Source organism: Spinacia oleracea, chromosome 2 (genome assembly GCF_020520425.1).
Source record: "Spinacia oleracea cultivar Varoflay chromosome 2, BTI_SOV_V1, whole genome shotgun sequence".
Classification (NCBI taxonomy): Eukaryota; Viridiplantae; Streptophyta; class Magnoliopsida; order Caryophyllales; family Amaranthaceae; genus Spinacia; species Spinacia oleracea.
This window is the reverse complement of record NC_079488.1, coordinates 54,145,264-54,170,104: the sequence shown is the minus strand read 5'-3', so window position 1 is coordinate 54,170,104 and position 24,841 is coordinate 54,145,264. Positions and strand designations below refer to the sequence as shown.

General features: G+C 38.9%; 1 protein-coding gene across 1 annotated transcript; it reads right to left on the bottom strand.

Moving 5' to 3' along the window:
* Positions 1-14,624: 14,624 nt before the first annotated feature.
* LOC110798779 (uncharacterized) lies at positions 14,625-15,686 on the bottom strand. The gene has a single exon (XM_022003976.1). The coding sequence runs from the start codon at positions 15,684-15,686 to the stop codon at positions 14,625-14,627; it is 1,062 nt and encodes a 353-aa protein (XP_021859668.1).
* Positions 15,687-24,841: the final 9,155 nt, after the last annotated feature.

Sequence of the window (24,841 nt, the reverse complement as noted above, 5' to 3'; positions counted from 1 at the left end):
TTCTGGAATTATGGTAGAAGCTGACGGCCAAGAGTATTATGGAAAGCTTAAAGAAATATTAGAACTTGATTATTACGGTTCTTTCAATGTTATAATGTTCCGATGTGATTGGGTTGATATACGAAGGGGTTTCAAAACATACCCGAGTGGCAGAGTTCGTGTTAATTTCTCGAAGTTGATGCACACTGGTCAAAATTTGAAAGATGATCCATTTGTTTTCTCTTCTCAAGCGAACCAAGTTTTTTACATTGAGGATGAGATAAAAAAAGGATGGTTTCATGTTATTAAGACTAAGCCTAGGGACTTGTTTGATATACCCGACGATGTTGATGATGATGAGTAGCTTCTAGGATAATAGTGTTTTGTTTTTATCGAATGCTTTATCAAAGTCTATGCGTATTATTTTCTTCTGGATTCGAGTTATAAACTTCTATTCACGTGTTATATGAGATTTCATTTATTTATACTCATTTCGTGTTATAACTCATATTTGTATTACATGTTGTATATGGTGTTTTTACATTAACAAAGCATAATAGGTTAGGGTTGATAATTTAAATCTTCTACCATATTGCATATTATTTTGTTTCATAGAATTTCCACTGAATCAAATAATGAACAACATGCTAGTATAATGTTCTTTTAGAAGTGATTGCTAATAACCATAATCATCTTTCTTTCTCAGGCAATTGAGGTTGTTACCCCTAGTGACCTACTGACCTGGCAGGCAAAGCGACCGAGTGCAGTTTCTTCTTGGTAATGAATCTGAACATCACTTCATGACCACTGTTAAAACTGCTTTCCACACTGTTGGTTTCGACCACTTGAACATCACTTCTTGAATAGCTCTTGAAATCTTGATTTTATTTGGCTGTGTTTGATTGACTGCTTTTAATTACTGCTTTCAGTCCAACGAGCCTGTTTCATGGCTATAACTCTTAAGATAGCAGGCTTCCACCATATTTATTTTGGTTGGTTGTACAGGGGGTGGAAATAGTTGTCCCGTGGGCAGGGAAGATTTTAGCTCATATGATGTTCTAACCATTCCATACTATCCTGTAATTGGTAACCTTATTTTTCCAAACTTTGTTAAATTTACTTGAACTTAGGGAACATTAACGTGAATAAAATAGGGCATAAGAACATCGAGTTTGTATAATGCTTGGTCTGAATGGGGATAAACCAGAAAATGGGGACACTGAATAACTGATGGTGAAGTTTGTGGTGTTTGCTTTAGTTGGTTGGTTGTTATGCAAAATCCTGGGTCACAATCATAGTTTGTGGATCTTGCTCGGGTACTTTAACTTCCCTGTTAGAGTCATAGATAAGGTCCAAGTTCCATTCTCGGCCTCTTTCATCCAAAGAGTCAAAATATGCTACATAAACTGACAACAGCACCGGGTTACATGTGTTGAACTTGGAACTTTAGCAACTCATTTATATGCTTGTATCTATTTTTTTATGTCAAGTCAAGTGGTGCTTCATGTCTAATTATGTACAAGGTACACCTCACTGACAGCTCTGATCCCATTTGCTTTCTCTAACGATGTCTCAAGAATCTCAGACTCTGGTCTTTTAAGTATTATAGAATCAGTTTCAGTATTATAGCTGAATATCCCTATACCCATCAGATTAATACAATGATTCCTCCAGGGACTTTTATCTTTGTCTTAAATATTCGATAAAATATACATATGAGTGGAACACGGCAGAGAGAATGCTATTACAACAATCTATAAATGACCATGATAGTTCTGAAGTATACACTAGACAGAAGAGTTCTTTTTCAGTAAAACTTTTCCTTTTTACCTTTTTTTTGGGATAGGAGGAATATTAACTAAAAATTGATTATAAAAAGAACGAAAGTCACTTCTTCAGTGATATGGAGTTTAATCAGGCCACGGGTCCGAGTAATTGGAGATTTGGGGAGAATGGGTGGAAAGTCAATGATGTTGTTCATGATTGGGGAACAGATTATATGGTTATACAAAAAAATATTAAAGAGATTGGGTATAAGAGGGTGCGTGAGAATGTTTTTTGGAACCTGACACATTACAAGGCTACTCCAGCTCCTAGCACTCAGCCTGGGGTTGCACTTGTTAACGGGTTTTCGAAGAATTTAGTGACATTGTTTCTGGAAGAAGGTGCGATATCAAACACTGTTTGTTTCTGGAAGAAGGTGCGATATTAAACATTGTTTATGTCTGGCTGGATAAAGTTTGAGAATGTTATGCATTTAGTATATATGTTGAATAAAATATCAATGTCTAATTCAATTGCAAACCCTTCATTGTTGTTGTGTTTCCTGTCAATGCAATTATCTGTTGCAGGGTCCTTGTCCTGCATTAACTTCAATTTTGCTTTGAAGTTTTGAAAATTGAGAATAAAGTTACATTTCATTCTATGTCTGTGGCTGGAAGTATATCAACTGGTGAATGTGTTAATATTAATCTATTGCAGTCAGTTCCATTTGTTAGAGTTAAATCGGTTACTACTACAATCCAAAAATCATGTAATTGCTAGCTAGGCCGTCCATTCCACACTAGTTTGAGAGGATGTCTAGGCAAGTTATATTGGTGTTATCAAACTATACAGAGTCGTGTTCTTGTGGATTATAACTCTGCCAACTAACAGAAAGTGCCAAATGAAGTAATTTTTTGTCTTTGAAATGTGGCCCTTAAGAAATTTAAGATAAAAAAATTTAGTCTCTATTTTTCATTTCTTATCTGAATTCTGAAATGTACAAGTAGAACAGAAAAGAGTGGTATTTTAAGCCTTGAAAACTCTGTTCCTCTTTCACTAAAAAAACCTGTATATTCAAGTGGGTATTTTTGCATATTCTTCATTTTTGTTAAATTTTATCTTTGTCATGCAGGTCTTGGATATACGTTTTTTGTAAGTAACCAACGTTTTGTTGTCATGTGCAGTTGTAGTGACTGCCTTTTACTGATCATAATTGTTCTTCCTTGTTAAAAGTTAAAACTGATATTTACTGATAACAACTGATTTTACTAAGATGAAGCGAATAAGGATTTTATTTCGCATATAATGGCAAGATTTCAAGGCATGCTATGTTGCTATGAGGAAAATTAACTCATCTAATTTTCAGCTTCTCATTTAACCAGTTGATTCAATAGTAGATGACTAAAAATACTCAAATATTGCTAAACCTGCAGGTTTCTTGGGTTGAAATTCCAACATCACCAGCTTGGCTACCAACACATATGCTTATTAACATATTACACGAATTCTACATATTCTTTACTAAGTGTTTCAAGTTCTGACTGATTGGTTCACGTGCAGTCTGATAATTACTTTAGACAATGAAATAAGGTAGACATGAATGAATTTTGTATCATGCACTGACTGAAAAAACTACAAAGATAAGATTTGGGCCTGAATGAAGAACTATAGGTTGATAAAATGAAACAGAACAGAACTGAATTTTGCGACTAATGAGTATGCCTGTTTGGTTTTTTACTGATTACATTTGCAATTAATGAGTATGCCTGTTTGATTTTTTGTGTGACTTGTCTTGTAGTGCTATATAGTAAGAGATGACTTATCGCAAGAGGATTAGACCTGCTGAAACAGATGGTACACGTGGTCAGGCAACCGCACATACCTCATATTTGAGTGAAGATGCATCACTACCGACCAAAAAGCATGCTACTCAACCACATTCATCTCAGGTTCCTACTACTGTTGTCAAATTTGGACCATTCTCCACAAGGTACCATTAAATCAGAGGTTGCTCCTCCATGTTCGAGTACTTCAAAAAGTGCACAAAAACCCGATAACATAGTTGGAGCTATATGGAAAAGGCCACCTACTGGATCAACATCAAGTTCACTTAAGGAAGCAACTAGAGATGAAGTCCAACCTAAGCTTTCATCCACGATCTCAACTGAAGTTCCAACTAGTATCCCACCTTCTAACACAACCAAATCACAAAAATACCCTACATCAAAATCACACAAATATCCTGCATCAAAATCCGGTCATGTCCCACCTCATATCTCGCCTCCTAGTCATATCTCACCTAATATGCCAGCCAATATGACACCTATTATCCTGTCTTCTAGTGATTTTAAAACATCCTCAAGAGTTTCTCAGATCAATCAACAGCAAAACAATAGTGAAGAACCAAAAGAGAACTCAACAAAATCGAAGTCCCTAAGGGTGAAGTCATATCCGGATTGGCCTGTAACTATGGATTTTGATGGCAAGGAGGAGGTTTTGACCATTGGTAAGTTAGTGCACATAGGATTGTTCAGTTGTAGAAAGTTTCCAGCCAATATAAATCAACTAGAAAGCTACTGCATAAAGCAATCTTATGTTACTCCCTCTGTCCCTTAATACTCGACCTGTTTTGACCGTACACGCTTGCCAATTCATAACTTTGACCGCCAATTTCTTTAACTACATATTATAAAAACTTATAAAAATATAATATGTTGAAAATATATATTAAGATGAAGCTAACAATATATTATATACTATCATTTCTTTTCATATACTAGAAATAAAATAGGGTCAAAGTGAATTATGTGAATAGTGCAAAAAGTCAAAACAGGTCAAGTATTAAGGGATGGAGGGAGTATATTATGTTCTGTATATGTTCTTTTTTTCCCTTCTGTCCAACTTGTAGAGTTGCTGAATATGTACGTCTTCTTGTTCTCGTAATCTTATGTATATTGATATACACATAAAAAGTATATATGTTCACTTATTCTTTTTTTATGCAGATGCTAAGGGTAATGTTAAACTGGTGAGTGGTTCTATTCAAACAATCGACGTTTGGAGTAACAACGACATCAAATACTATGTTGAATTCAATGACCTTTACCAACCTCTTAGGAAAGGTGGCCAAATGTTGGTCAGATTCATTGGTAGTATTGCAAAGGTAGAGAAATACTGTCCACTTGAAGAAGGGGAGTGGCCTGATATCGATGGAGATGTAAAAGGTAAGATGATAGACCAGATAAGAGTAAGTTCAAGTCTTTATTCCCGTTTCTAGAAGTTTATTTCATTTTGCCTCACGAGTGCACAGTGCTTAGTACGTTTTATTCTTTTCGCTTCACTCAGTTTTGCATATTACACAGAATGTTCTATTCTTTTTGCTTCAGTCAGTTTTGCATATTGCTCAGAATGTTCTATTCTTTTCGCTTCAGTCAGTTTTGCATAGTGCTCAGAATGCTCTATTCTTTTTGCTTCAGTCAGTTTTGCATAGTGCTCAAAAATCCTTTTTGTCTTCAAAGCATGTCTTGTTTTCCTGATGTTAGTAAATGCTTTTCCTGAAGGATCGTTTTGTTATTCCTGATCATCCGGAATATAACAAACAAATCCTCAAGCGTGCCAATAAAAGTTGGAGGCAGTATAAACACTCACTTAAGGTGACTTACTACAAACCAGATGAGAAAACACTCGCTGAGATGTGCGATGTTGTGCCACGACATGGAATTAGCAGTGCTCAGTGGAGAAAGTTGGTTAAGTATTGGGCTTCGGATGAAGGGCAAGTAAGTACCATGTTCTTCATTGAACTTTGAGTAATCGATGTTTTTTTTTCACAAATGACAGTGTATGTGTTAATGCTGTGTGTGAAGTGGATTTTACCCATCTGTTGTGCTCATTTTATTATATGTTACGCCCCTTTAGAATATTTACCCTGCAGTTTTTTCTTATAAATCTGAGGAAAGAGTTACAGAAATCAGCAAACCGGTTAAACTGTTACCGAATAGGGTTAGAAAAATATAGCATTGGGATGTAAAAACTTACATCAAGTATAAATTTGCAGGTTTCTGGATTCAAATACTTGATGGAAGTTTTTATATTTGTTATCTCTGCTGCTTCCAAGTTTATTTGATTTCGGGTTTGGATTTCTATTTAAGGGCATTCCAAATAGAATCTGGTTAAGGTAGAAGAACTAAAGGTTCCTATGGTTATCATTATTGGTCAATCTATTGCTTGATATGCCTATAGCTAGCTATTTTGTTTGTTACAATGAGGTCTGAAGTGCCCATAAAAACTCACTGAAATCTTTGCATCCAAACTATGTATGCACCTTTGAATTTGAATGGATAATCATATATTGAACACATTAACTAAGCCATTGGTTAGAGTGATTTTTTTTGTACGGAATTTATTTTAGTAGTCTTACACTCTTACATTCCTGCTTGGTTGGTACTAAGATTGTGAAGCATTACTATTTTTAAAAGCAAGGGTTTCTAGAGGCCGATGCTTATAAACTCACTGAAGAATGCATATATATGCAGTCTCCTCCTTCCCATACTTGTTTGAAATATCGTGGCAACGATGTCAAATCCATAGTATTAACCGTTTTTTGTTGTTTTCAGCATCCGTCTATTGTCCCCTGGGTATCTTGTCTGCAGCTTGATGATTAAGCTAAAGTTCAGAGCTTAATGTTCAGAGTAAATTAAACATTTAGCATTGGGATTAGCTAGTTTGAGAGACAAAGTATTCATAGAAATCTTAATTGGTCAAAACATCTCCTACTGAATGATATCAAACATCTATTCCTTTTTTCCAACTTAGCTCATTTTTTGTTGACAGTCTTGGGAGTAAGCAGACTTAGCACTAATTATTTATGCACTAAAATCCAAGGTTACCCCCTCATTTTCACAAGTTACAGTAAATATGTTGTAGTCACAAAAGCCAAGAAAGTATCAAGGTGAAACCTAAACAACAGATATAAGAGCAGACATCAGAGTTCAGAAATAAACCCCCTGTAACAATCAGAAACTGACCTTCATTCAAAATCCTGTCTGACCTTCATTCAAATCCCGACTATTAATCTATCATGTTAAAATTAGAGACAAAACAATATATTTTATTCAAGCTATTCCATCACTTAATTCTATTAGCAACGACAACAAATGCAAACATGTGATTCCCGTCTTAACTCTAATAGTCAATTAGCTAGACTGGCAGAAATTCTAGCAACAGTTTTATAGATTAGTAGTTTACATTGGTTGATATTTGTTAATTTATTTACTAAAAAGACTTAACTATTTCTTAATATATCTCTTTGAATATGAGTGCAGAAACTTTCAGAATATGGAAAGGCTGCACGGGCCGCTCAAAATCAATTTCATAGATCTGGTTGTAACAGCTATGCGAACCAACAAGCTGACTATGTATGAATCATGACTTATTTTATTTTATTAACGCTGGTTCAGATTTTCTTTAATACTTCTTACATTACTATTCATATATAGGAAGATGAGCATGGAAAAAATGAGCTTATTCGCCCTTTGGATAAAGTCTCATTCCGGCAAGGACGGGACCTTTCTTCCAGGCACAATCACTGAAGATTTTGTGGTATTAGTTCAAATTTAATAGATTTATTAAGCTACTTAATTTTATAAACAAGTATAGGATTGCTTCTTAATTTGTTTATGAAATTCATATTATTATCCTAAATTGGTGTGTAGGATGATGCACAGGCTAAGATTGAAATGTTGAAGACTATAGACCCTACTAAATGTGAACAAGAACTTGAAAATGCAGCTTTTCAGGACACTATGCATGGTGGATAGATTTCCGTACGCCCTGTAGGGTACGGACTTGGAGTTCGAAAGAGCGACGTTTACGGGGTGCATGGTGTGCTAAGGAAGCAAGGGTATGGGAAAGTTCGAGAGAGGAACGTGGTGATGGAAAGTGTGAAAGAAGACGTGTTAGCTCTCAGCAGGAAAAATGAAACACTTGAGAAGGAAAATGGAAAGCTGCAAGCCCAAGTTAAAGAGAATAGTTTTCTGCTTACAACTCTTATTGGACAATTTGCTCAACTTGTAGGTCAAGTTCGTACAGGAACTGCTTCAACAGAATCTCTATGTTTAGCACAAGAAGTCTTGTCCATGTCACACAATAGGGTAATTATTCTGATTTCTTATCATTTGGACTCTGTTTGCATGTTGTTATATGATTAGTACGTAGTTTCTTATCTGTCATTGTCTGATTATTAGACTGCGAAACCTGCAAAACCTGCAGAAAAGAATCCAAAAGATAAATGGGAAGTAGTTATTCGAAGTTTCCCTTTGAAATCTTTAATTTGCTGCTGCATCTGCATTAATCTTCATTCATCTACATCTGTCTTTGTTCATCTACACCCGTTTCTGATTTATGAATTTGCATTAGTCTTGAGAATCTGTATTAATCTTCATTCATCTGCATCAGTTTCTGATTTGTGAAAACTAGTGTGAGGCACATTCCTGAATTTTCTTACAGTCTATCCTAATCCATTCAATCATATATGTGGTTCTGATCCCGAGAGTTTTCCTCATCTTTTGTTTTCATGTGGCTTCTCTACGATTTTCTGAACTAAAGTGTTGTTGCCAAGTTATATGTTGCCCATTTTGTTGAAACAATGTATAGAATTTGGACGAGTATGAATGAGCGTATTTTCCAGCAACAGAGGTTGTGTGCTGTTTTCCTTAAAGAAGCAGCAGCTACCTACCTTGATCCTTCTTGCCACTATATCAGACACCAATGTCAGATCCAAACCTGATGAGCCAGGGCATACGCCATAGCTCTCTCACGCTTAGCAGCAGCTTCCTACCAATTCAGCAACTTAGATTTATTTGTTCTACAAAACCAGCACTGTCACACCATCCTTCTTAAACAGATAAACCATACACTCAATGTTATTTGAAAACTTAACTCCGACCCGACCTATTTATTTAAAAGGGTTACTTGTGTTGGTTCTTTTAAAGTAACAGGTTAAAAACATCTGATCTTGACTCGCTTAGTTTGTTTCTAGTTCATGTTAAGTTGTGATGTGGGATTAACCCTTGACTTCTCTAATATCACCATGAGTGTACATGACCACACGTAGTTGTATCTGATGTGATTACTCTGTGTTGTTGTGAGGGGGTCGAAAAAGCACAAGGCTAATGCATGACCTCGTCCCTCGTGGGCGTGACGTCGTCAGATCAAGTGTAGTTAGATTTCCTGTGAGTTTACACCCAATCGACTAGTAATATAGGAGTCGCCATTCAGTTTTTAACGACAATGAGAAAAACTGACAAAACCCGGTTATCGTGACATAAAGGGAGTGCAATTATTTTCGACCACGACGGCCATAGGTTCCCTTGTGATCCCTGGTGTGGGGACCGCTCAACATACACCCGCAGGGCAGAGATTGAGAGTTCGGGGGACTGTAACTACCAAGAGGGGTGCTCATCGATAACTCCAGAGGCAGGTTATCCTTACTAGCTCAGCATAAATAATTGAAGGGACATCCGTTACCTATTAAACTACTCTGAGTTGATTTTAGCAATATGCAACACATAATACTAGATCGATCGTGATTATCTTGTTTAGATTGATTTAAGGTACCTAGCATGATAGTTCAATTATCTTTATTAGGCGTGATAGATCAATCAAATTAATACTTTAACAATTTTATAAAAGGGTGATGAAAGCGATTAAATTATACGAAGGGACACATTACGACGCACCCTTGAGAGGTGCGTCACGGTTCTCAGAAAACTAACCACTTGGCTTCGCTATTTCTTCTTTTATTTAACGAATCTCGGGTTTCTGAGCAGTGTTCCAGTATTTAGGCTTAATTCTTCAGCTACAAGGGATAGGATACGTTCTATTCGACTTTTGGGTCGATTGCGACAGAACGCGGGATCAATTTCGCAGCGTGAGGCTTGGGCTTAGGGTTGGAGTCAATACTCAGATTATGAATTGTGTGTTGTGTTGTTGTTTTCACCTCAGCTTTAGGGGTCTATTTATAGGAAAAAGTGGCGTAGAAAGATAGTTTTTCAGGAATATGAATACGAAACGGATTAGGAAAAGAATCCGTCCCAGGTATTTTCGGCGGCCAGCACTGGGCGTCAAATATTTCGGCGCCCAGGGCTGGGCGTTGAAAATAGGATCTGGGCAGAATTCTTTGTCAGATTGGACTCTAGACTACGGAGTCCATTAAGAGACTTAATCCGAGTTATTTGGTGCGTATCAATTTACGACGGAATGCGTCTGGGCCCTTTACGAACTCTAGGTTCGTTATGAGTTTAATTAATACGTTAAATCTTTTATCGAATTGCGATAGGAATAGAATTCCTTTTACAATTTCTATCTCTTTTAGGATTTATGTTGGAGTGCAACACCTAATTCTGACAGGTTTCTATCTTTTTATTCTTACTACTTTTAGCAATTACCTTTTACGGCAGCTACTATTTTTAGCAGGTTTCTATAAATGGAAGCTTTGGCTGAAATGAAAGGGTGATTTGAGATTCATTATTTTATAGGAGATGCGTTGCCAAGCGGAGATTTGTGTTCTCATCATCGAACCTTCCCTTTCGGGAATGGGGACAAAAGTAGGTGTCTATAGTTAGCCCCCACTTTGACTGAGTCTTGGAGTAAGACAATGGTCAAAGTATTAGACGGAGTGCGTCATACAAGCCATGGTGTATGTGACCTGTTTTTCGAGGGTCTCACGAGCCCTCGAGTGATAACATTTGACTTAAGGGTCATCACTTGAAGTCTTAACACATTCCTCACGTGTCATTGGAATTTGTTAAGTATAGAAACTCCCTCACTTTGTCATTGGAAGTATCTACAGATGTTTTTGAAATCAAAGCTATAAAGTTTAACCCGGCCTGGCCAAGCCCGATCACGAGGTAAAAATGTTTTTAAAGATTCTCATTTCCAGGGTTAGCTAAACGATAAAACCCCCTTGTTTTTATAGGACGTAAAACGAAGGAAAATCCAGTACATCGCTCTTTTTTGGAAAAGCGGAAAACCAATTTTTTGATTTTTTGGAAAAGAGAAACGGTCCTTTGATTTTTGGGAAAAGGGAAACCATCTTTTGATTTTTGGAAAAAGATAAACCATCTTTTGATTTTTGGAAAAAGATAAACCATCTTTTGATTTTTGGAAAAAGATAAACCATCCTTTGATTTTTGGAAAAGGATAAACCAGGAAAAGTTATTGCTGCAATGACTAAGGACCTGCGCCGTTAGTGGCGCAGACCCCGCCCGCTGAAGGTGGGCGAGCCTGTCCTGCTGAGGGTGGACGCCCCGTCCGATAGAAGTGGACGAATCTGTTTTGATGTTTTGAAAATAAGGACCTACGCGGTTTGTGACGTAGACCCCGCCGGCTGAAGATGGCGAGCTTGTTTTGTGTTTTTGAAGATTTCATTTTCGAAAACTGAGGACCTGCGCGGTTAGTGACGCAGACCCCGCCGGCTGAAGATGGCGAGCCTGTTTTTGTTTTTTGAAGGATTTATTTTCTTTCGAGGGATGCTCGGGTTTAGTTGCAACCTGAATGTGGGTTGACAACGTGCTTAGACGGACCATTGTCTCGTGGTCATCATCTTTCATGGTTTTTGAGCTAGTCTTTACGGCTCAATTTTGCCACTACCTGGGTCCTTTGATTAGGGGACTATGTATAAGTATCAATGGCGACCTTTGTCTTGAGGTCGTAATCCGGTTTTATCTTTGAGATTATCCAATCATGGGACTTCGTACAGCGTAGTCCGGGAATGTTGTTTTAACTTTGCATACTTTCGTTTGAAATGTTTATTTTCTTTCGAGCCCCCGAGCATTTGTGCTTAACGGTCATTTCTTGTCAAAGAGATTCCTTGGGGATACGCATTTTGTAATGTCCTTGATCGTGTTTGGGACCGTGCTCGTAAGTGCGAGCGATCTTTGAATTGGTGTGCTACTCTTAACAAAGCCGTGAGGTGCGACTTTCAGTAAATAAATCGGCAATTTTTGAGTCGAATGGGTACGGCAGGTCCCTATAGAAATCCGGGATTCTTTTGGGCCTGGGCTCATTTTCGGCGCCCAGGCCTGGGCGTTAGAAATAATTCACGCCCAAGTGGGGCGTTGAAAATATTGCTTGGGCTGGTCTTTTGATGACACAGTTGGCCTCTCGTTCGTTCGTTTATTTCACTTGGAAATTCTACGTATTCTCTTCTCTTTTGTTTTTCTTTATTTTGATATTCAGCGCCCAGAGCTGGGCGTCGGAATATCTGGCGCCTGGTCCTGGGCGTTGAAAGTGCGTCCCAGGCAGGACTTTATCGTGATGATTTCTCGAGAAGCCGTAGCTGATTGGTGGACTACGGTGTTTGTCGCTTTGGGGCGATTATTTAAAGGAACTGTCGCTCTTTAAGGCGTACAATTACTGCAATAGTTGGGCAAGTCTATATGGCCCGAGGAACATACCTTGAGGCGTAAGACTTTAATCGCTCTTTTTTTTTGGCAAATAAGAGATTTTATTATTCACCAAGTAATAGGTTACACCCATACACCAAACACACCAAGTCTTACATCTCACACATGAGACTGAAGACTAACAACTAAAACAAACTCAAACCAAACACTTCCTCATCTGATCATCACATCTACAAGCAATAAGGAAAACAATCCTAGAGCTAGTTACATCAACAGAATCAATACTGTTTTTAAAAACTTTAGAGTTTCTTTGTAGCCAGATATTGTAAACTGTTTCCACAAATGCCATACTGCAGATTTTGTCCCTTGGCTTTGTACCTCTGCTCTTCTTTGCTTCCCAATCAATCTCCTCTTGCGAGGTCTGAACTGTTCTGTCTACTCCAATTTTGCTCAACACAGAACTCCACACCCTTTTTGAGAAAGTACACTAAAAAATAAGTGTTCCAGTGTTTCAACCTGTGTCTGACAACTAACACAGCCATCATCAATCTGCATATTCCATTTTAGCAATCTCTCTTTAGTAGCTAATCTGTTCTGAAGGGCTAGCCAAACAATAAATGTGGCTTTTGGGCTAGCTTTACTGTTACATATAATTCTCTTCCAACTAACTGCAGTTGCATTTTGCCTCAAGTGAATATACATCTTTTGAATGCTGTATTTTCCATGAGTGATGAACTGATCAATATCCCCAGAATCCACAAACACTTCTCTATGTGCCCAAATTTTCCTCATAGACCAAGTAAGCCCATTAGGAACTTGCATAGTCCAGAAATTATGATGTTTCACATAGTATGTATGTATCCACTTGATCCATAATCTGTCTTGCTTCATTGACAAAGCCCAGCAGTGCTTCAACACAGCTGCCTTGTTCCAAACAATTAAGTCCTTCAAATTCCACCCTCCACAAGACTTGGGCAAACATAAACTTTCCCAAGCAACAGGAGCTCTTGCTGACCCTTCACCAGTACCAGACCACAAAAACAGTCTGCAAATCCTCTGGATTTCCTTCATTACCTTTTTAGGCATGATAAAGATCTGTCACCAATAGAGTTGAATCCCAAACAGCACTGATCTTACTAGTTGCAGTCTTCCAGCATAAGACAGAAACTTAGTAGCCCAACTTTTGATCCTAGCAACTGTTTTTTCAATCAAAGGCTTGCAATCAGTATAACTAAGTTTCCTGGTAGTAAGTGGGACCCCCAAATACTAAAAAGGAAATGAGCCTTTAGCTATGCCCAAAGCATTAACAATTTGACTAGCAGCAGTATCAGATACACCAGCAACATACACATCACTCTTATGCAGACTAGCTTCCAAACCAGAAGCTTTTGAGAATTTAGTAAAAGCTTAAAAAATAGCAGACACATAAGGAATATCAGCCCTAGCAAACATCACCAGATCATCTGCAAACATCATATGGGTGATGTTTAACTTTTTACATCTGGGGTGATGTTTTAACTCTTTACTCTTTTCAACCACAGCTAAGCATCTGGATAGGTATTCCATACCTATAGCAAACAGATAAGGGGACATGGGGTCCCCTTGCCTCAAACCTTTCTTTGCTGGAATTGGTTTGGTAGGAAATCCATTCACTAGTATAGAATAAGAGACAGAACCAAGGCACTGGATTATCCATTTAACAAAAAGAGCAGGAAAACCCAACTCAACTAACATACTTTCCAGGAAGGGCCATTCTATAGAATCATAGGCTTTCTTCAAATCAACTTTAATCATACACCTGGGGGAGATGTTCTTCCTGGAGTAACACTTGATTAGCTCTGAAGCAAGGAGAATGTTATCTGCAATATTTCTTCCAGGAATGAAACCTGCCTGAGCACAATGAACTACCTTCCCGATTACACCTTGCATTCTTGTTGTTAAGATCTTTGAAATGATTTTATAAACCACAGAGCAACAGGCTATGGGTCTGAAATCTTTCACAGTGGAGGCATTCTGAATCTTTGGAATCAAAGTTACTGCAGTGTTATTAATTGGCTTCAGCAGAACACCAGTATCAAAAAATTCTCTAATTGCATTGTAAATGTCAGCTTTCACAATATTCCAGGATTTATGAAAAAAGAGACTGTTAAAACCATCCAAACCAGGAGCTTTATTCACATTGATTCCCTTAATAGAAGTATCAATTTCCAAGTCAGAAATAGGAATAATGAGAGAGTCTGCATCAGCAGCACTCAATTGAATCCCATGTCCAAAAATAGGAACATCAATACCAGTTAGAGAAGTTGCAGCAGAGCCAATCAATTTGCCATAAAAGTTTTTAATTTCAGTCTGAATGTCAGCCTCAGTTGTCAGCTTTGTACCATGATCATCATATAAAACATCAATACTATTAATGGCATACCTCTCCTTCATGGCACTGAAGAAGAATTTGGAGTTAGAATCCTCAAGCTGAAGCCACTAAATTCTAGACTTCTGCCTATAAGCACTTTCTTGAACTTTCAGAAACAATTTAAGCTTTGCCACACACTCTGTCTCCTTTTCCTGAGCAACACTATCATCAGGATTAGCAATGCTAATAGATTGAGCCATTTCCAAGTCCCTTCTGCATTTCTCAATGTTAGTTTCTAATTGAGCAAATTCCTGTTTGTGTAGAGCTTTATGTTCTACTTTAACTGCTTTAAGTTTGCTCCATACATTTTGCATTGTTGAAGTTGTTTGGTTCTTCTCCCAACCTTTCTGCACAGCTTGCAAAAACTGGGGATGATCTGCCATGTAATTAAAGAACTTGAATGGTCTACCTCCCTTCTTCATATTCACCTTATAATTCATCACCAGAGGAGTGTGATCTGACAACCCAGGATTCATGTAATCAACCACCACATCAGAGTAAGTACCATGCCAACAGGAATTGCCAAAAGCTCTATCAATTCTTGAACTAATTCTATGCACCTCATGCCCCTTATACCAAGAATAAAAATGTCCACAGCTTTTGAGTTCTGTGAGATCAGTCTGACTCAAACAGGTTTCAAAATCAATAGTTTCTGCATTAGTGACTGAATTGCCATTCACTCTATCCCTAGAATAGAGAAAAGAATTAAAATCCCCCATCACCAACCAAGCTAGATTATTAAGGGCACTTAAACTACTTAATTCTCTCCACAATGATCTTCTGGTTTCAATGGAATGAAGACCATACACTGCTGTAAAACCATAAGTGAAATTAGCTGAATTAGCTGACACTATCCCATGAATAATCTGTTCAGACTTGTACACCACTGTAAGTGTTACCACCCTATGCTTCCAACCAATCCATATTCTCCCCCTATCAGAATGATCATAGTTAGAAACCCAATGCCACTGAGCCCCAAACTTATTCTGGAGTTTGCTACTATTCTTCAACTTTACTCTAGTCTCAATGAGAGCAACTACACTGATTTTATTGACATTAACAAAGTTCTTAATATCTCCAACCTTACTGGGGTCATTCATACCCCTCACATTCCAGCTACAGATGTTCATTACCCTTTATCAGCACAATCCCCCTCCTCACCTTCACCTCCTCCATCAAAAGAAAACCCCCTAGTAACACCTTGAACTTGTGCCAAACCAAGCACATGGCTAGCTGGTTTAGGATCCCTTTTCCTCCAAGTAACTATTCTCCATCCATCATCATGAGTAACAGGAGTGTGTGTAACTTGGCCATCTGCCACTGGAGTGTGGCTAACATTCTTATTATTTTCAACAGGAATGTCAGTTGTTGCTGCTTGTGCCATTACCTTTTTAATAGGATGCCACACCTTCTTCACCTTCACAGGTATAGCAGGTTTGAACCTAGCAGTTTGCTTTCTACCCTCCCCACACACATGACCCACCACCTTACATGTGCCACAATAAGGTGGGAGCCAATCATACAGAACAGGTTGAGCAAAAGTGCTACCAGAAGGATCTTGCAACAGGACTTGCTTTGGAAGTGGTTGAGTAACATCAATCTCCACCAGCAGCCTAGCAAATGAAACTCCCTTTTGAGCAGATGTACAATCATCGGCAAACAATGGTATGCCCAACAAGCTACCAATCCTACTCAAAGAGTCTACCCCCTAATAATTCAAAGGCAAATTTGGCAACCTAACCCACACAGGTATAACCCTAAGGATTTCTTCCTGGAAATTGAATTTGGCAGACCATGGTTTGACAATCATTGGCCTATTGAAGAATGAATAAGTCCAGCCATCAACACACTATCTCAGTCTCTTTTACTAGTAAACCTTATGACAAAGTAACCTTCATCATGAAGAAATACTGTTGGAGTAGCAACATTCACCCATTCTTTGGCAATAAACCTAATAACAGCTCCAATAGAAGGCATTTCCCCCACAATATACATCACAATCGAACAATTCCAGATAGCAGCCATAGCATCAATATCAGTTTTATCAAGAAGAGCAGTAGGCTTACCATCCACAATAGTGGGAGAGATGAAACTCAATGAGGCCCCCTTCGCATTCAAAGAGGTGCCATTAACAATGTTAGCCCATGATTTGTGGCCTGGCTGCTGCTGGACCACAAGTTCATCCTTCTTTTCCTCTCCTTCATGCTCTGTTTCCACATGCTCTGTATAAGTGTTCGGAATCATATCATTCCCCCATGAAATCCCATAGTCACTAGAAATTCCTAAGGCATCATTAACCTTGGTCATAATCGCATTCATCCTCATCCTCGAGCTGATATTTTCAGTATCCTGCTCCAATCGAGAAACCCCCTTCTCCAAGCTACGTGTCTACAAACTCGAAGGAGTCAAATTTTGAGGAATAGGTTGCCTAAAAGAGTTATGGTAGGCTCTAATCACTTCCATTAACTCCGGCGATGGTGGTCCGTTGCTTGGATGAGGTGGAACAGCTTCGCTCCAGTCGAGATCTACTGTTCCATTGGATTCATTACTTGGTTCCTTCTCATTCTGTTTCTGCTGAGATTTCGACCTTGAAACGTTCTCTAATGGTGTAGACGAAGATCCCTCAATCATTTCTCGCAATTCCGATCGTTGTGGCTTCTTCTTCCTCGACATGGTGAGAGTGCGTACGATAGCAGATCACCTTATCATGCGCATCCCCCCATGAGAGAGAAAGCTTGTTGACTTTAATCGCTCTTGTTGTTATTTTGAACGTATATTTTTTTTCTTTTGAACGTGTTCGTGAATGTTCGATACTTAGAATGTATGTGCGAACGAGCGTTCATAGAATGGCCGTTGCGTGCGGTCCCTTAATCAGTTCGCTTGAATCATTTTTTTTTTGAGCAATGACTGATGTTGAATAGTTTGCTTAGAAGCTTGACAGGGTTCAGGCCCATTCATGAAGTGGGCTCAAGCATCGTTTTTTATCGTTCAAACATTTTCTTTGAGATTATCTTTATTTTGCTATGGTCGTTTCGTAGCTTGGAGCCCCCAAGTATGCATGTTGGGATGCTTCCTTTTGGCGTACGATTTTTGTAGGTTCTTTCGAGAAAGATGCCTTGGGGTTCCGCTCGTGTAGGTGCGAGCTATCCCTTCCGTGGTAGGTAATGTTTTGCTACCTTTAATCGTTAATGTAGAAGTCGTGTGGCTTACATTTTGAATTTGGGTGATAAGTAGTCTTTGCCTCTTTTACACATGCTCTTGGTCGTGCCTGCATTAGTGCAATATGCCTTACTCTTTTTTTGTTTAGACTGGTACCTTGGGATGGTTAAACTTATGGTGCGACGTAGGCTTGTGTGGCCTAACGGCGTGTCTTAGAACATTCCTCCAGGTGTTGGGATCATATATTTTTTTTTGCATTGGAGTATTTCATCACGCCTCGTTCAGGTTTTCGAACAAGTGTAGCACTTTCTGTGTGGGTGTGCACGGCTTATTACTTCGTTCGATGCGAGGATTCATAAATGTTTCTTTCTTATTTTTATCCTTGATTTTTCTTTCGCTTTTGCTTTGGAACGACGTAGACTGTGTAACGGGCGCTTGTAGGGCGAGCGTTATGTGCAGTAGTTTGATCGGAGTTTTGGTGACTCGCGATTTTCAGTTACCCTTGTTAGTGGGGGTGACTTCATATATTCTAAGTAGCGTTTAGAATTTAGGAGGGGTGGTAGCCATAATAAGGTTCGTTTTACACGATTAAACCTTAGGATTGTGCCCCTATGACGTGTGTATAGCATTAGCGTCGAGAATTTAAGATAAAATCGTCATTTCGAGCATTTTAGAGTGTTTTTCTCAAGCCCCTAATTGTAGCTACGGGATTGGCTTGGTGCTATAATGCTTGGCACACGTTTTCATGCATTCATGGTGACATGGATCATGAATAGTTTGAACCAGACTCGTTTAGTGCGAGGTACGTTCGAGTAGTGATTTGCTACTTCTCTTGTAAATGTCGTATTGTGCGACATTGCCATGGTCAAGGTAGTCACATGTTGAAGTGTGCCTTGACCAAAAGCTAGGTGCCTTTCTTTACCCATAATCATATTTAGAAATATTTTTGACTCACTTGCAACATCGAGATAAACACATACTTAGCATAAACCAACGACACTTTATTATGTTCGAAGAAGTCTTTAAAAATTATTTGAAATCCGAGTCCTACTGTGTAAAATCCGAGGTGTCCTAAGTAAGTTGACTTATAGAAGGGTTCGTACAGGATTACATAAGTGAATCAAAACACTATTACGATTTTTGGAATGCTATCTAAGGATTTGCTGGAAGCCAGGGTGCAGGCGTCAATATATTACTTGTGCCCGTGTGGCACGTGCTTTAGGTTTTTAGGGTCCTCTTTTCTAGAATTGCGGGAGTATAAACCATTTTCAAATTGACTTAGATTTACTCGGTGTATGTCTGCACAAAAGGTCAAGGTATACTTAGTTCTTTCCCTAGCTCTTTCATTTCCATTTTTAGCTCCCAGTTGCTATTATGCCTTCTCATTAATGATGCTTTTCAGATTTCGATTTTAGATGCCCGTGTCATATGTCTAAGTAGGGTGAGCCTTGGTTAAGTGCCAAGTCCTATTGACAATGTCTGATTTTTTCAAAGGGGATTAGCAAGCATTCGAATTACCATGGATGGGTGCCCTGTGTTCGAAGGAACGATGGGGCGATGTCGTAGAATAACCCTTATTATTGCAAGCTTACTGCCTTTACTACTTGTTGGCGATTATGACTGTGTCTAGTGGTGAAAGAAGGTCTTTGAGTGAGTTACTTTGCTTTAGGGAGAGTCAAGTCGAGTACTTTAGAGGTCATGGATGCTCGCGCTAGCCCCCATTCAATTGAGGCAAAGCGATCTTTTGAGTATTGGCTAAGTGCCTAGGAGTGTGAGTGCTCCTTCGGGCAAGGGTACGTGCCCTTATTATTTTTCGATGTGTGCTCATTTTGGCATCTTGATGACTTGGATTCTTCTTTTGACTTAAATTTTTCTTTCGATTTGGATTGCAAATAATTAAATTTCAATAAGGGACTCTATTTTTTATTCTTGTTATTCTATAGGCTTTAATGTTTTTGTAAATTGGTTGGACCGAATCATGGGTTGCCTACGTATCCGCCTTAAATAGATTTAATTTGGAATCAGGTCTTGCGTAGTTCTTAGCCAGAAAATGGTTTCTTAGAATGCCGATTTCAAACAAGTATGTTCGAGTGGAATCGTAATGTTTGAAATAGGATGAGATAAGTGAAGTTCATTATTATTTTAATCTGCTGCTTTGCCGTAGGCCAAAAATTTGTTTCATTTTTTAGGTACATGTATTAGCACAAATCTTTTCATGTATTTTTTTTGGTATCTATATCTGAATACGTGTTGTACCCCCCAAGTGTTTCGTTATTTTTCCGTGTATGTGCAGATAAAATGACGAGCACTTCTGGACAAAATTTGGCAAGCAGAGAGATTCAGCGCCCAGGCTGGGGCGTTAAAGATTCCGGCGCCCAGCTCTGGGCGTTGAAAATGATTCCTTCTTTTCGTTCTGTGCCAAATATTTGCGAATCTTTTTTGTGCGCTAAATGCTCTTTTTATTTTTTTAGACGAACTTTAAAGGTGCTTTGCAAAGTTTCTTTTTACTATTTATTTTTTATTATTTTTTTTACGTTAAGCGTAGAATGTACTTTTCATTTGTCTTTTTTTTAAATTCTTGACTCAAGACGGCTTGAAAGATGGGTTGAATGAGATAGGATAATTTGTATAGATATAGGTCAAGCATGAGGATTGGGAAGGGTAGAAGATCGTAGAACTTTATGTAGTTTTTGTGGTGTGATTTGGGTTGGTTGACTCATTTCTTTTCCTTCGTTTACTTGGGTAAATTTCGCACTTTGGGAGGTACGGGCTAAGTATTTCATGGCTCGCTCTTTTCGTTTTCCCTTTTCTCTCTCTCTTTTTTCTTTTTTTGCTTGGGATTTCCCCCCTTTTTATTTGGGCTAAAAGGTAGATGGTTGTGGTCTTTGAGTCACGAGGCGGGACTGAGTGAGCCTCGTTTGGTAGGCCTATAGTGGACCTTTAATTTTAGTAGGCCTAGGGTGGACCTTTAAATTGTCTTACTTTGCAAGCGTTTTTAGTCGTTTCTTCAAATCTGCAAATAGCGTAGATTCAAAATATTGTTTTTACTTTATTGAAATTTAACGAAAGAATTACATCGAAAATAACTTTTTTGCTTCTCTTCAGATTCCACTTTCCGGGATTTAATTGGAAGTTGTGATTTAGACTCGAACTTTCATTACCCGTGTATGAATACAAGGAGGTGGCCTAGACTCAAAATAATGACGTGGCGTAAGCCTATAATACTTGACCAAGCGACTTTTAGACTTAGGCTAATTGGACCATAACTTTCGTTGATTGACACTTTAGATTTTAACCCTTGGGTGTTCATTTGTCATGCGCCATTTTGCTTAATGTTGGCAAGGTAGTTAGTTGGGGAGATCGAATTTTCAATTTTGCAAGACTAGAATCATTAGTACGACTTCCCTCTTAGTGTGTATTGCTTTACCCCAATGGTAGCCTTATGGCATGCCGATTTGGGTACTTTCATGGTTCGTCATGTTGCATTCATGGAAAATCTTTTAGTCCGTACTTAGGAGTATTTCAAGGAGCGAGCGGCTCGAGAGGACTATGATAGTCGTGACCCAATGTGATCATAAGCCTTGAGGCCATTAATTTTTTTGCCAATGGTATTAACACCTTAGGTTCACTTTGGGGGTTGTGCGACTATGGAGGAATGATTTTCAGAATGTGACTGTTTCCATTTTGCAAATACTTGAATTACATAATATATTTTTTGTTGGTGAGAGAGAGTATTGAGGCCGTAGATTCTTAGAAAGGGATGACAATTACATATGGGTGCTTATTGATTTAAATGTTAGGAAGGGAGACTCGATATGTTTTAACCTTTTAACTTGCAGATCGACACCAAGCATTAGGACCGATTCTATGTATAAGACAACTAAGACTTAGGATTTAGATTGTACTTTGGCATAGCCTAGTCTAGACTCGGATTTATTTATTTTTTATTCGAACATTATTTTTCCTTAAAAACTTTATTTGAACATTATTTTTTGAATACTTTGCCGATGTGACATTCAAGGCCATTTAATTAGCGTGCTCGGTTTTGGTGCCGAACATTGTCGTCATAGGAGGCCTAATGACGACGCAAGGAGTTATTTATTTTATAAGTCGTTCTTAGAATTGAGTGCCTCTTTCATACGTCCTCGTAGCAAATTTGTTACGAATTTTTATTGCTACGTATATTTTGTGTGCGGGCACCGAGGCTGCGGTGCCTGGCCAAAAGGCCAAGCAGCAACTTCAGCGCCCAGCAAGGGCGTTGAAAATAATTGGCGCCCAGCCAGGGGCGCTGAAAATGCGTCCCTGACTGGTACACGTATTCTGTTCATCTATTTTTTTGTACATACGACTTAATTTTGCGTGCTTGCCCAATAACATCCTTTGCGCGTTATGCAGCGTCGTGGGATCCGTTACAGGTCGTCCTGGGCGTTGCTTATTTTTGTGGCGATCGCCCGGGACTGCGGAACACGTATTTAGGTATAACTCTTTGGCCAATTGGTGTTTATGAATGTTTGGGCAATTTTTATGGTCGTTGGTTTTTAGCGTTATTTGTCACACACAATCACAACATAATCACGTAATTCGCTACACATAACTAACATTACAACATGAAGCAAAAATAATATGTCACGTAGTTTATGATAGGCTTCTAGGGGTAATATTTGCGCCGGCTTGGTACCGTTTCTATCGTAGATCCAACACATGCCCCGGTCGAGGTAGTGCATTCAACAGACGAATTTCGTCCCAAGAGGCAAATCACGATGTAAGCCAAGGGGGCATGCACCAATGAGAGGGACCTTAGTGGGCGAGCGATTGGGTTTGGGATGGGTGTACTACTAGCGAAAAGTGCCGAGTGGACAACATTCAAAGCGTATGCACCCCCGGTTGGCGATGGGTATCCTTAGTCCAAACTCCCGAGATGAAACATGCCAAGGGAGCCGAGATTCATTATGCAGTTCTGTCCGTTCACATTAATATGCTAATTTTCAGGTCGTCCCAACTTGATAAGGAAATAAACGCGGAGTAGGATCGTTTCACCCTTCGGCTATTTTGATTACCTACGAGCACAAGTATTTCATTAACGTTCCCCAGTGGAGTCGCCACTGTGAGGGGGTCGAAAAAGCACGAGGCTAATGCATGACCTCGTCCCTCGTGGGCGTGACGTCGTCAGATCAAGTGTAGTTAGATTTCCTCTGAGTTTACACCCAATCAACTAGTAATATAGGAGTCGCCATTCAGTTTTTAACGACAATGAGAAAAACTGACAAAATCCGGTTATCGTGACATAAAGGGAGTGCAATTATGTTCGACCACGACAGCCATAGGTTCCCTTGTGATCCCTGGTGTGGGGACCGCTCAACGTACACCCGCAGGACAGAGATTGAGAGTTCGGGGGACTGTAACTACCGAGAGGAGTGCTCATCGATAACTCCAGAGGCAGGTTATCCTTACGAGCTCAGCATAAATAATTGAAGGGACATGCGTTAACTATTAAACTACTCTGAATTGATTTTAGCAATATGCAACACATAATACTAGATCGATCGTGATTATCTTGTTTAGATTGATTTAAGGTACCTAGCATGATAGTTCAATTGTCCAAGGTATTATCTTTATTAGGCGTGATAGATCAATCAAATTAATAGTTTAATAATTTTATAAAAGGGTGATGAAAGCGATTAAATTATACGAAGGGACACATTACGACGCACCCTTGAGAGGTGCGTCACGGTTCTCAGAAAACTAACCACTTGGCTTTGCTATTTCTCCTTTTATTTAACGAATCTCGGGTTTCTGAGCAGTGTTCCAGTATTTAGGCTTAATTCTTCAGCTACAAGGGACAGGATACGTTCTGTTCGACTTTTGGGTCGATTGCGACAGAACGTGGGATCAATTTCGCAGCGTGAGGCTTGGGCTTAGGGTTGGAGTCAATACTCAGATTATGAATTGTGTGTTGTGTTGTTGTTTTCACGTCAGCTTTAGGGGTCTATTTATAGGAAAAAGTGGCGTAGAAAGATAGTTTTTCAGGAATATGAATACGAAACGGATTAGGAAAAGAATCCGTCCCAGGTATTTTCGGCGCCCAGCATTGGGCGTCAAAGATTTCGGCGCCTAGGGCTGGGCGTTGAAAATAGGATCTGGGCAGAATTCTTTGTCATATTGGACTCTAGAGTACGGAGTCCATTAAGAGACTTAATCCGAGTTATTTGGTGCGTATCAATTTACGACGGAATGCGTCTGGGCCCTTTACGAACTCTAGGTTCGTTATGAGTTTAATTAATACGTTAACTCTTTTATCGAATTGCGATAGGAATAAAATTCCTTTTACAATTTCTATCTCTTTTAGGATTTATGTTGGAGTGCAACACCTAATTCTGACAGGTTTTTATCTTTTTATTCTTACTAGTTATAGCAATTACCTTTTACGGCAGCTACTATTTTTAGCAGGTTTCTATAAATGGAAGCTTTGGCTGAAATGAAAGGGTGATTTGTGATTTGTTATTTTATAGGAGATGCGTTGCCAAGTGGAGATTTGTGTTCTCATCATCGAACCTTCCCCTTCGGGAATGGGGACAAAAGTAGGTGTCTACAGTTGTATGTGGAGGACTTTACACCCGCATGATTAGCCTGCAGTGTAGTGAACATAACTTCTGAATTTGGAATTTATTCTACTGGTATAAATATGCTGGCAAGAATGACCCCTAATTTTCATGCATTGAGTGTAAGAGGAACTGAGGTCATCAGTTGGATGACTTTGGGCAATAATCTGTACTTGAGATGAAGAATGATAGCTACGAGTTTACGACAAAAGCCAGTTTGGATATCTCCTGATTTTAGGTGTATGCAATGTTGTGTCATCCTTAGCTTGTCTTAGGAAAGTGTCTTGGTAATTTAATGGTGTGCAATGTTCATATAGTACCCCGGGTATGAAGCATGTCGTTATTCATTGTCATGTCGGTATGAAGCATGATGCTTCTTACTTGGAAAGTCTGTTTAGCTAAAGAAACAAAATCATAAACGATCAACAGGTGTTTAGGAATCAAGTGTTGCTAGTAGAATATATATGTTATCTGTTGATTGATATTTTGTGTTTCATATTTTATCTGATCAGGGGATACACCATATG

What these genes read in the sequence shown, in the direction of transcription:
- LOC110798779 (XM_022003976.1), bottom strand. Translation starts at nt 15,686, where the DNA reads ATGAACATCTGTAGCTGGAATGTGAGGGGTATGAATGACCCCAGTAAG.